Genomic DNA, 13,742 nt, shown 5'->3' with positions numbered 1-13,742 from the left:
GTTGGACCCCATGTAGGGGTGTATCTGGGTCTGGTATACCCAACCCGATTTTAGCAAATCCATGGGTTTGGGTTGGGTCCAAAATATAGACTTTTAATGAAAACAGGTTGGGTCTTGGGTATTTCAAATGAAAATCCAAATCTGTTTGGACCCAGCCCACTTTTATACCCGACCCAAATGGTTCCCCACATTGTAAAACCGAATCGACCCAAGCCCAACCCAATTATGTACCTGAACCCATTTTATTCTTGAACCGACCTGAACCTGATCCCTCTTTGTACTCGAACCCAAACTGATTATGTACCCAAACCCATTTTATACTTGGTAGTATGAGGAAATAACTAAAATAATTGGTAAATATTATGTTATTTAATCAATGAAATATTTAAAGATGTTGATATATAAATTTGGAACTAATATGCATTTCCTTTTAGTAATCAAAACTTTAATTTATTTTTTGTAGATACTTCCTATTTCCCTTCGATGGTGGAAATTGTTTGGTGAAAGTGAGGCCCAATAATACAACTGAAGAACTCATTGAATTCGATACATTTTTTAATATGACATATCATTAGTGTCTTTTTATTCCAACTTAAAATGATTGGTTGGTACAAAAATATTTTTTTATGTTTAAATTTTGACATTAATTAGAATAGTGAATAAATTTTCCTTTTATTAGCATATAATCTTCTTAATGGATAGTTGATTATATATATATATATATATATATATATATATATATATATATATATATATATTGATGGATAATTAGGTCTGGAATACTATTCATATCAAGACTTGAGCTGAAACCCAATCCCATTAATACCCAAACCAATCATACCCAAACCAGTTATCACATATGGTCTACTTTTTTCAGCTATATCCAGACCCGAATCAAAATGGGTCTAATAAAGAACAAATACGTTTATATCTGACCCGATACATACGTGAACCCGTTAACCCATATGGGTCCATAGTTTTTAGCTGTAACAGAACCCGAATTAGATTGGATCAGATTTGGTTCTTACTTTTAGATCTGATTTGGAATCGGGTCTGATAAGACCTGAAATGAACCTGACCCAGTTACAACCCTAACTCCATGCAGTCAGATCTGGGCCAGGATATAGATCCAAAAGAAATGACGCAGATACAAATGTTGAATACATTGCAGAACAATATAGGTCCCATAAAAATACGTACATCTGGACCTACTTAGATGTGCCCTTACTTGGTCAGGTCTAGGGTAACGTATTCCTACTTGGCCCATTCGGCTAGTTGGAACTGGTTGCTGCTGGGCCAGGTTCAAACCCTTTGATAGTCCAAGCCTTGACCTTCATGAGTAACTATGTCCCTGTACTGACCTGATGGTAAGACCTTGCGTTAAAAAATGCCCATGCAAGTTAGATCTTGGGGCAGATCCAGATCCAGTTTAGAAATGCCCGTTCCAGTTTGATGGGTCTGGTATCACCCAGCCTAACTTATATGACCCACTAGATGGATACTGATCTGGACTTATCTGTTTGAGCTTGGCCATGTTGAGGTGGGGATCTGATTCATTGGTTGTGGCTAAAATGGATCAGATATGCAGTCAGACCTTTGATCTGAATTCAATTCATTACTTTTGACAGGATTCTTTCTTGAAACACAATTAAAGTGTTCAAGTACTTGCATTTGGATTGGTGTTAAATTTAATATAAGCTCAAATTCACTTCAAATCTGATCAGTTTGTGCTTTTTACATGTGAAATACGTCTTTTCAACCTACTTTAACAAGATCGTACAGTGCCATATAAAATATGGATTCAGGTTCAAATCTACCTCTTTGGATCCATTTCAAATTCGGGATGCAGGCTCAGGTTGAACCATGATGTTTGGCGTAGTGTGATGGCGCCTAGGCCACTAGACTGATGAAGGGACGGACCTAGAAACTTTTATTGCATGGGGGCCCAAACATAAACCAAAAAATTTTCTTAGGGCGGCCAGAATTTTTTTTTTTTTTGGTGAGGGTCAGAATTTTTTTTTACCTACATTGGGAGCAGCCAGATAAAGGCTCTATAAATTTTAATTTTTTGTAGGGGCCCGGCCCCCCTCCCCCAGTACTAATGTAGGTCCATCTCTGGTCTGATGGTAGAGGCTCAAATCTCATGGGCGTCAGCCTAAGTGTGGCAGCTCCTTAGGGTAAAGGAGTAAACCCACAGAGTTTTAGGCTGTCAGAACAGTGACTGTAAGTACAGCAGGCAAAGTCAGCGTGGCTAGGTCTCTGTACCTGGAAGCGGTTTCTTTGTGTAAATATAAAAAAAAAAAGCAATGATGTTTTGATCCATGCAGGCCACACGAATAAAATGGATGCAAAGAAAAGAAAGGAAAATACCCTAGAATGTTGTAGAAGAGACCCTTGCATGGTGGGGTTGGGCCGAGACCGCATCTTATTGCATAAGCCGACGCTCAGTATAGGCCCCGAAAACAAGGGTCCAAGCCACAAAGTTTTTTCCTTCCTCTGAAGGGTTGATGAAAAAGTTGGTGGAAGGCCATTGTCATGAAGCCTTAGTTGTACAAAAATTTCAAAGATAAAGGGTCACTGAAAGATCAGTATGCAGCTTGTAGTTGAAGTCGTTGGTCTAAAAAGATAGAGTTGTAATTGACAGAATTGTTTCATGCACAATCTTAATATCCAATCTTATCATTTTGAGAAGGCAGGGTCATTGTATTGGTTTGTTGATACTCTCTTCACTCGACATAATTGGACTCAAGAACAGCATTCTTCATATACGGATATTATGAGATGTCTGCATCATCCACATATTTATTTCTACTGTAGCATTATCTCCCTATTTTCAGTAACTGTTGGTGGCTGTCATTGATCGTTGAAGTTGTTGTCATGTGTTCCCCATCTCCAACCGTTGGCAATAAACAAAGACAATGAATGCCAACTAAATGCAGGGACCTTGGTTAACTCTAATTATTGGGAAAAGACTACGCTTCTGAAAAAGAAAAGCCCATTTTGGCACTTGGGTTGTTGAATTATTTAAAGAGAAGTATGGGCTCAAAGACGTATAGAAACGAAAAAGAAAAAGTGCATCAATGGGTCTCAGTTCAACAGTGCCGGGTTTAGATGATGGAAGGGCAGAAACCCACTGGCTTGACCCAGTTTGAAGATATCCAGAGGATCAACCCCAGCAGCAGCAGAAACTGCTCAACTAGGTCCTGATACTGCATACCCAGAAAAGACCCACCGGTGACGTTTAAGGTGCTGGCTGCAACAGTAAGGCTGGAAGCTGGCAGGTGTAGCACCACATAGCAGCAGAAACCCAGCTTCTAGCTCCACTATTTTTTTTTGATAGGCAAGCTGGGGTTAGGCAGACCCCTACCAAATATCTCTTAAGCCTCATGTGGCAGAGGGATTCGAATCTGGGCCTTCAGCTTAGGAACAGGATCCCGCTTACCACATGGGCCAAACACTGTTTACTGCAATTCCAGCACCGGCAATGCTGGCAACTAGCACCATTGACCAACGGGGGCTCTGCTTGTCTGGCAGGAGCAGTTAGTGCACGTCACCTCGTGTTGGGACATTGCAAGTTCAAACCCCAAATTGGTAATGGTTGTATGACTGGTAGGGTCTGCCTAACACCAGCTTTCTCTGTCAAAAAAACTAGCAGCATTGTCATGGGCAGCAAGCGCCCACCGGTTCCAATGCATCTGGAAAATGGGATACTAATCTAAAAGATGCAGGGAGAAGTCATGCAAACAAGTTCACTTGAAACAACAGTTCATCCAAATGCTTTCATTTTCTTCCCATTGTTTCTACATCAGGACTTTGATCAGGCTACCTAAAACAAGGCAGAAACAAGGTCATGGCCAACCGACCCAACAATCTTTTACTTGCACCGGCACCAGAATCTAAGTAAACTGATGTTAAACCGATATCTCAGCATCATTGGTTGGGGCTGGACGCCTTGCCGATACCTTCTGTTTCCTAGCGTTCTTCAGTTTGCTTCCTCTGCTACTTGATTCTGTATTCCCTCCCACCTACAAAAGGGTGCCGAATTAAGTAAAACACAGGGTAGCAAAAATGCTGTTCTATTTTGTTCGGCAGTCGAAACATTAAGAGAACAGCCAATGCACAGGCTGCAGACGAGTTCAATTCACCTGATCACTGCAAATCCTCGAAAAAGTACGAAAGTAGGAGTTCTTAACTCACAGTCAGAACTTAGTATAACTTGAACATCACCATGCATAATTGAGCATATGAGGACAACAGTATCTTGCTAATGCAGAACAAGCTACTTAGACCAGCTCTGCCTATGCCGGCCTTCTGTTCCAAGTTCCAACCATCAAACTAGGCTCAGAGAGATAGCATAGCAAGAAGTGGCATCTGTTGTAAACTGCTTAGGTTTGAACATTAACATGCAATACTAGAGCTACAATCAATACCAAGACTTCCCAGAAGAAGAAACAAGAAAACTAGAAGTCCATAATAATGCCTAGGAATTATGACGCCAGATTCCTTAGTCAGCTGTAATGATCCAAGCCATCCTAGATTTTGTTATCAAACAAAACAGTATGCAGTTGGGAGGATTCTATTAAGGATCAAGAATTAATTAGCTCATCATGCTTAGCCTTCATAGTACCATGAATCTGGAAATCCGTAAGGAAGCAATTCAGTTATGAGAGAGGTTAGCTCTCATTCGTTATTCAAACCAAGAATGATATTTGCTTTGTTACACAGCTGATAATGGAAAGCAAGGGACTAGAAAAAACTCAATGATTCCAAGACAAGGGAAACAGTTTTCCTTTTAAGGTTTACACACTTACCCCAAGGCAGAAAACATTATCGTAGAGAGAATTGGCTTCCAACGATGACAAATGAGAGAGTCCTTCAGGGGTTACTTTACCCAAGTTCATGTCACTGTGATTTCTCTTGTTGTTGCCATTCGGGTTGCTGTTGCCGTTGGTGCTCAGACTGTTGCTCCTTGATATTGAGGTTGAACATGAGCCAGTTATGTCACCAGGGAACAACTCCACAAATAGGTCTTGAAGTGCTTCAAAACTATCGGGCCCATCAGTCTGGTGAGAAAATTGACAAAAAATACTATCGGTAAATTCTCAAATGACCACCAAACTTTTTGTCCTAAATAGCATATTCACTAAGGCTTTCTCGTTTTTTAAATACCCTTCAAAATTTTAACCTAGGTTAAGCAAATAAACCCATGAGGAATTTCGACTAAGCTTATGAGCAACGACCAATTCACCCATACAAAAATAACTAAAACCCATTTTTAGTTTTACTTAACTCGTCCAGACTTCATCTCAAACAATAACCAAGCAACATGTCTTGATCTGGCGCTCTTCAATAACAGCAATGAGCATTTCGTATGTCATAGGGCTAGAAAAATAAACGTATACTAAAAATAACGGAATATGCATATATACGCTGGAGGTAACATGGTACACTAACCCATGATTAAAATTACAATAGAAGTGGTAAAAAAATGGATTTATTTGCTTAATAATGGCAAAAGTTTGAGGGTCATTTTGAAACAAGTGAGTTTGGTGTCATCTGAAAATTATCCGATTAATAAAATTCAGTGCAGATAATGTGTGATATTTTGGAAAAGAGGGCGGGGGTGGTTTGGTGGGGAACATGCACCTTCAAGCATAAGATCTCCTTTTTCGAAAATAGTGTTCGTTGTCATTAATAATAATGATCTGGTATTGGGCCAAATGTACATGAATGATTGTTTGAAAGTTAACAGCTGAGAACAGGCCGATATAAAGGGCAGGCCCACCTAGACCTGCACGAGCTGGTTTAGAAACCTGTGGCTTAGGTTGACTTCTAACGATGATTGGATTAATTACAATAGCTTGACATTTCTACATGGGTGACTTTGCCTCTTCCTAATTTCTAACTTTTATTAGGGCAAACCATAGTTACCGGAAGAACACATACATACTAGAAATTGGCTTTCTAGGAAAGTGAACCAGAAGCCAGAAGGAAACGTGACTCTAGTGAATAGGAATTTTGATTCTTGTATATGGGGAAGAATCTAGATTTCCATGATGTAGAAATCCTGATTCACATACACAGGAAGTGATTCATGTGACATGGGAATTACAATCCTTGAAAAAGGATTCTCAGGAATCAAAATTCTTGGATATGAGGATTCCAACTCCTGGAAATTAAAATATAAAATAATCTCTCTCTCTCTCTCTCTCTCTCTCTCTCTCTCTCTCTCTATATATATATATATATATATATATATATATATATATATATATATATGAGAATAAGGATCACATGTTACTAGATTAGGTATTTTTCATGTTCATAAGTGTTTTTTATAGGGATAAAAAAGCAATGCTCAAATCATAATAAAACTTTATGATAAAATATTCAAGTCGTTTCATTAGATCAATTTGATGCAAAGCATGTTCTCTAGTAAATAAGCTGTGATAAACACATATATCGATCTAGATCAAGCAAAAAACACCCACAACTATGAATTTTGAAAAGGGAGGTAGGATGATCCCGGTTCTCTAGATAGTGTTGCCAATAAATCAGATTAACCTATAACCTTTTTATGGAAAGTGCATCTATACAGAAGAGGGGTACTTTGGATGGTTTCTTTTTGTATTTTTGTATTATAACATTGCAGTTTAATATTTTCTCCACTACATAGTTTTTGCAAAATGAGTGATATAAGACACTATTATATGTTATATTAATTTTTAAATTTTGAGTTAAGTTTTGAAGAGGAAAGGAAAGATCTTATTAAAATAGTGAAGAAATAGATCGAGTGAAAAAAATGTCAAGAGATAACCAAAGAAGATCAGACAGATAACATAAAGTGTAAACTAGTAGATCAACCGATAGAGATAGCAATAAGAAAGATAACATAAAGCATAAACTAGTAGATCAACAGATGTGATTCTTCTCGATCCAGTTTATCTCATCCAGTCCCCATTTTTTCCACAGCTAGCATTCTCATGGACTATAGGTTAGTGTGCAGTTCTTCAGGTAGGCATGATGTCCCTTGGAAAATCTTGGCATTTCTCTCTTTCCATATAAGACACCAACGTTGGAATAGCCACTTCCCAACACAAAGCTCCACTTTACACCCTTTTGTCTTGCCCATGAGCTTAAAAGGAGATACCTGATACTTAAATTTCATTTATCCAAAGGCTTCCAGTCAGACCAAGCCAGAAGCAGCAGTCTTACAAAAAAGGGCACGGAGCAAAAATTGCAATCATAAACTTGCCTTTTAGATGAAAGGATTTTCTACTTGAGATTGGCATTGGCCATCATATCATTATAACTATAGATCTTTAAACATTAACTTTAATATCTGTTTTTCTATGGTCCAAAAGTATCATATAGTAATTGACTATATTGTTAGGCCCAGTGGGAGTTTCGTAAATTGGTAATGTGTCATAAAATATGCATTAATTATTGCATAAATTCTTTTACAATTTCAACGTTGATAATGATAACGAGAAGGAGGTTCATGATAAGAGGCATAACCGACTGGTGCATATGAAGAGACATAACCGACTGGCGCATATGAAGAGTCTTGATCAAGATAAGTTGGATAACCGAATGGAGGTTCACGATAATTAGAGGCCAAGGAAAATGGAGGTTATCGATAAGGTTGATAACCAAATGAAGCATCTTGATAGTGATCGGCTAAGGCTAAGAGTTCACAATAATAAAGAAAACGTGAATCATAAAGAGAGAGAGAGTCCGGATATGTTTGAAATAGCTAATTGTAAAAACTATATACTCTCAATAATGGAACCTACTCAAGTTGTTGAGTTGAGTAGAGTACTTGTGCCGTGGATGTAGGTGACCCCAACACCGAACCACATAATATCGTGTAGTAAGTTGCTCTTTCTATTAGTTCTTTTTGTTTTCACACGTTTGGTGTCCGAAGTCGGCTTATTAAGTAATTGATTTTAAATAATTTGTATTTGTTTTGAATGTATATTTCCATGTTATTATCTCAGATTTTGTAATGCACTAATATAATTATTGACTATGATGTTTATTTCTTAAAAATTCTCTCCTTCAATAATTTCGTAATATTTCACAAAGATATTGTATCCTTTTTTCAAATATTTTCCTTATCTCACTGGTTAAATGAATCCTATACTGCTTCTTACTTGCTTGGTGCATGTCGATTCCTTATAATATTTGAAACCACCAGTTCTCAATTCTAATTCATGTCTACTCCAGGCTTTTGCTTCCTGCTCTGGCAACTATGGGCACACTGATTGGGTCCTAGCTGGTGTAGGTCAACTACACAGATGATTTTAGGTCGTTCAATTAAGAGAGGCAAAAGCAAACTCTGGATAGGCTCAAACCCCATTATTCATAATGGTAAGCTAAAACCAGCTCAGTCGAGCCTAGGCCAATAGAAGTAATCAATTTGGCATGGTCACCAAATAAATTGAGCGTTCAGAATTCAGACTCAACTAGAGCAGAGAACTAGCAAACTCAAACTTGAATTCAAATTGACTTTGTTCATAACAATGGAGTAGATTTCCAAATAACAAACTGATCTTTACCAAAAATAGAAAGAAAAAACCTTCAAATGAAATGTTCTCGTCTTACTCAAGGAATTAAAACAGGCGTTTCAACATTTCACAGATTGGAGGCTACACAGAACAGAAATTGTAAAATGTGCACAATTGAAAAGGAAAATAGCATATTTAGTCTCAACAAGCATATTCAGCTATGAGATGGAGTTAAAAACTAAACAAGCTTACCCTGGATGACACCTGGCTCATCATTGTTGCCATTTCATCAAGAAAGTCGCACATGCCCTGCACAAATTCAGCAATAAAATCCATTATAACAGTATCAATACCTAATGTCAAAGACTGGGACCTACCAAGTCAACTCATATTCAGTTCTACTCTGATTATAAACTGTCACAGTGACTTGCAAGCTAGTGACACTGATACCACATCTTTTACCCTATACCTTTTTCCCCGTATGTATCAAACAAAACTCCACAAGGATAGCCGCTTTGACACACACACACACACACACACACACACACACACACACACACACACACATATATATATATATATATATATATATATATATATATATATATATATATATATATAATAAACAACAGGTATTTTAGGGTGGGTTTAAATGCTTAGATCTAAAAAATTGTATATGAGATCTGTACATTTGAAATTCATGAATCTCTACTGAAAAATGACTTTCAAATCCTCATTTTGGCTAGGTTCAAATCCCATGGGTGAAGTGTGGCGATTCCCTGGGGGCAAGGGGCAATCCCACACAGAGTTTTATGCTGCCAGGACAGCGACCCTAAGTACGGCAGGCAGAGCCAGTGCGGCAGGCAAAGCCAGTGCGGCTAGGTCTCTGATCCTGGGGGTGGTTTTTCATGTAAATAAAAAAAATCCTCATTTTGGGGTGGAACTAAGATATTTCAGATCAGTGCATTTGAAATACATGAATTTGTACTGAAAAAATGAAATTTCAGATCCTCATTTTGGAGTGGATCTAAGATTCAGCATTTTTTTACATTGGATCTCAAAGTGGAACACACCAAATTCAGTGTACGCATTAAAGATTGGAAGTAATTCAAACACACCCTTAGACAATTACTTCAAGAAGAAATGCACGATCCACATGTCCAAATATAAGTGAAAAAATAGAAAGACAGAGTTGTAAAAGGGAAAGCAAAATTCCCTTTTCCTTCGTACTTACCTCACCGTCCTCATCACCGCTATTGTAGACACCCACATCATACAAGAATCTCTTGTTGGTATCCGAAAGAACTACAGAGGAAAAATAGCACCAACATGAAACACCATTAGAGAGAGAGAGCATGCAGTGTTTAGTGAAAACATGCTTAAAAATATATTTATTTTTTTAAATAATGTGTAAAATGCCATACTTTTGAAGTACTGCTGCTAACTCGGCCTACAACTAGCCCAGCTTTTATCCGTGCACTATATTCCAAATATATATATATATAATTGTTTAAATGTACAAATAGCCCGTTATAACTCAAACTGACAATTATCTTTGAATATATTTCAAAAAAATCTTTAGTATTAAAATACTTCCATTTTGGACTCTGTGAAAGCCATGTCACCCAAGAAACGGGGTTAACTTTAAATAATGAGTAAAATCCAGATCTACAACCAGCCAATCTTTGTTCGTGCACTACACTCCAAATTAAAAAACAAAAAAGAATGCATTAATTGCCCTGTTCAAAATACTTCACAAAAATTTTTAATAAAAAAAACTCACGGTTATGGCCCCGTTATTAATAGAAGAAAAATCAAGAAATCCAAATCCAACAGGGTGACCAACAATATATATACATCAAGAAATCAAATTTTACTCAGCTCTTCTACTGCTCTCTCCGTCCCAATATCATGAAAGAGAGAGTTCCATGGAATCCGTTTTCCACCGAGACTGCAATTCCTCCATTTGGAGACAGCCACAATCGAGCTCCTGCCATGGAGTTGGCACACTGGACGGCATCCATTATTTCGCTCATCATTCGGCTCAGCTCAGCTCGAAAATTGAGCTCGGCGAGCCGAGCTACGTGCCAACCCATTTAGGTAAATGAGCTGAGCATGAACATGACAAGCTTGGTTGGTTTAAGATGTTATATATTTATATATTATGTATTTTATACATATATTATGTATGAGCTACTAACGAAGGTACTAAACTAATGAGTAGAAATCATTCTTTTCTTAAAAAAAAATTCAATTTTTTGTAATGTTATGGATGTGATGTACATGGTTTGTTTAGTAGGAAACTTATTCTGAATCATGTGATTATGACAAGTAATTAGGTTTTTAAAGGGGTCCAAAAACCAACGGCCCACAATGTGCCAAAATTTTATAATTCAAAAGATCACATCATGTTCCAAGGCTTGATCCTTAGCAAACAAACCATGTTGAACTCATCTATGTGGTTAGATTGAGTCGATACAACTTGCACATATGATGATTTAACTCATTAGTTCCGTACCTTCATTAGTAGCCAATATTTAACCATTATGTATATATAATGTATATTATATATGTTTTTTATACATATATTATATATAATTTATATATTTTCAAGATTTAAAAGATATTTAAAAACATTTTTTTTTAAGAAAACGAGCTCGCTGGTGATTGGGGTCATAAAGCTTGGCTCATTTACCAGCACTGCCCACTCTAGTTCCAATGACCGGGAGGAAATCCGAATTCCGGTTTGTTTTCCCCAGATCCAAAATTCCAAGAGGCTAAGGAAAGAGAACCAGAGTTACCCGAATATGCCTCCTGAATAGCTTGGAATTTCTTCTTCGACTCCTCGACGTGCTTGGTGTTGCTGGAGTTCGAACACCTGTCCGGATGCCACATCTGCCATTGAAACCAGAAGGGAAATCAGGATGACATTTCAGTAAATACACTAACATACGCAAGCAAAGAGTAAACCTCCTTCAAAATCTGGCCTATTTCCGATATTTCAACGATATTATCGCAACTGTAGTATAGCCTTCGATATTTTCCAAGAGCTTATCTTTGTCTTATGCTTTTAACTAAGTGTATTATATACCGATACTTTTCGTTATTTTTCCTACGAATTCAATTTATCGCAAGATTTTGCCCTGAAAAACTCGACAACGAGATTTGTTACCGCGAAAAAATGAGGAACGGCTTTCTGAAGCTTTCCAAAAATGCCGTCCGTGTCCCCTCCACGCTTACGAAAAGACCGATTTGGCCCATCGGATGCCAACAGCATCCTCCGCCAGAGGGCACGGGGTGTGCAGGGAGCCTTCCCAATTGATCAGGGGCTTTTTTGGACAGTTCCTGAATAAATTACCGAGAAAAACCCAAAAGGGACCGTTTCGAGGAGGGTTTTTCCTGTTCCTCGAGCGAATGAGAAGAAATTATTAAGCAAATGAAATCTGCAGAAATTTAGTAGAAAAATCGATGCAAAGGATTTTAATCAAATAAATAAATAAACACATATATGTATCATACAAGAAAACTAGCAATGTTATCTAATTTAATCAAAGAATTAACACTAAAAATATTAATAAAAATTTTATTTCGGAATGTGGAACATCCCAATCTTTCAAAATTCTATTGCACTCAACGCTTGATTCACCGTAAAATAGGCCCGATTTTCACGATAAATCCTAAAATAATGAAATTTAGGGAAGTTAGGGGAAGTTGCGCAGAAGTGGAAGGAAAGAAGAGAACAACATGATATTCTTCGCGGTAACCTCAAAAAAAAAAAAAAAAAGAGCAATTTTTTAACAAAATCGATCAAAATTGCACCTGTCCGTGCGGAAAAATCACGAATGAGAAACTATTTCCGAGAGAGATCAAGAAACACAAGGAAAACACAAAAATGTGAAAAAGAATCGCAAAAAAAAAATCGAACAAAAATCGTGCAAATTGCGTCTTTTAATGCTGGAAAATCACAAAAAGGATTGTTTCAGAGCGAGATCGAGAAACGCGAGGAGAAACACAACAATTTTACACAGAATCCCACCTTCAAAACGAGAAACTGACTAAAAACTCACTATTTGGACGAAATCAAGAGATTCCTCTCTGTCACAAATCTGAAAGAAAAGAAAAGAAGAAGAAAAAGGAATAGGAGAGGGAGAGAGCAATGAGGGCAAGGAAAAACTAACAAGAGCGAGTCTTTTGTACGCATTCCGGAGCTCCGTCGCCGAGCAATCCTTCTTCAGCCCCAGCACGGCGTAAAATTCGCTCCCCTCCTTTCCGGCCGCCATCGCCTCCCAAAAAAGTGAAGCCGACGAGTTAACGATTTCCCGGCAACCAAACGCAGCGAAAGAGAGCCCCAAAGAAGAGGGCCGAGACGAAGACGAAGGAGAGGAAGGAAGAAAAGGGCCGCGAGGAAGAGGAAGGAAGAAGAGGGATTGAAATAACTCTTCTTCACATCTTCCCCTCCCTCTCTCTATATCTCTCTCTCTCTTCCTTCTGGGGCACGTCTCCGAGAGGGGAGTGCGCGAGCTCCTTCCAGAAGGAGGGGGACGGATTTAGGCGCGCGGGATCCTGATCGGGGCGAAACCGTTGGATCGGAAGAGATGGACAGCTGAGATCTCCCTTTAGGGTAGATTTTTTATTACGGAGGATCTCTAGAACGTTCTTAGTTCTTACCTCTGTTTTTTTAAGGAATTTCTTTCCACACGCGGACTTAATAAAACGCCCAGGAATTGAATGAGAAATTTTCTAGCGTTAGAATCTTTCGGGTCTGACATCCGAGGGAATCTGATCATCGGGGGATTGGGCCACTTCAATAACATTAAGGAGACGTTTGGAAGAAAGAAAAACTCTCAAAGAAAAAAAAAAGTTTTGTAGTCAGAGAGTTTTTGATATTGGAAGTTCCCCAAAAAAGAAAGTTTTTCGCTTGTTTGTATAGCAATAAAAACAAAGTGAAAAAAATATAAGAAAATAAGAGAGAAGAGGAAGAGGGGGTGGTGGTGAGATGGATGGTGGTGTTGATGCTCTGATGGTGGGTGGTGGTTGTAAAAATAAATTTTCTATTATTTAGAATCATTTCTCAATTATCTTGCATGGAAGAATATTTTTTATCAAAAAGTGTTTTTTAAAAAAACATATAAGTGAAAAAGTCTTTAGTTTGGAAGGGTTAGAAAATTAGTTCAATTTTTTTCATTTTACATCACTTTTCTTACATCTTTCTCTCTTTCAAACATGCTCTAA

The 13,742-nt window shown here is 37.9% G+C and overlaps 1 protein-coding gene across 2 annotated transcripts; it reads right to left on the bottom strand.

The window, feature by feature from the left end:
* Positions 1 to 3,753: 3,753 nt before the first annotated feature.
* On the bottom strand, positions 3,754 to 13,007 carry LOC149827495 (uncharacterized). Of its 2 annotated transcripts, XM_090019399.1 has the most exons (6): positions 12,689 to 13,007; positions 11,312 to 11,405; positions 9,745 to 9,815; positions 8,763 to 8,819; positions 4,812 to 5,063; positions 3,754 to 4,025 (listed from the first exon to the last, which is right to left on the bottom strand). In XM_090019399.1, the coding sequence occupies exons 1-6, from the start codon at positions 12,788 to 12,790 to the stop codon at positions 3,912 to 3,914; spliced, it is 690 nt and encodes a 229-aa protein (XP_089875525.1). In that variant the 5' UTR covers positions 12,791 to 13,007; the 3' UTR covers positions 3,754 to 3,911. The 2 variants fall into 2 exon arrangements, with proteins under 2 accessions (XP_089875525.1, XP_089875524.1); XM_090019398.1 differs by lacking the exon at positions 4,812 to 5,063.
* Positions 13,008 to 13,742: the final 735 nt, after the last annotated feature.

The sequence above is a fragment of the Nuphar pumila genome, chromosome 10 (assembly GCF_984573655.1).
Source record: "Nuphar pumila chromosome 10, dmNupPumi1.hap1.1, whole genome shotgun sequence".
Lineage (NCBI taxonomy): Eukaryota > Viridiplantae > Streptophyta > Magnoliopsida > Nymphaeales > Nymphaeaceae > Nuphar > Nuphar pumila.
The sequence above is the reverse complement of the archived record's forward strand: the minus strand, read 5'-3'. Positions and strand labels throughout refer to the sequence as shown.

Excerpts from the sequence above, each read along its gene's own strand:
- LOC149827495 (XM_090019399.1), bottom strand. The coding sequence starts at position 12,790 with ATGGCGGCCGGAAAGGAGGGGAGCGAATTTTACGCCGTGCTGGGGCTG. Across the intron at positions 9,816-11,311 it reads TATTCAGGAGGCATATTCGG|TTCTTTCGGATACCAACAAG; the intron begins GTAACTCTGGTT and ends TTTCCTCTGTAG. Across the intron at positions 4,026-4,811 it reads ATAATGTTTTCTGCCTTGGG|GTGGGAGGGAATACAGAATC; the intron begins GTAAGTGTGTAA and ends ACCCTTTTGTAG.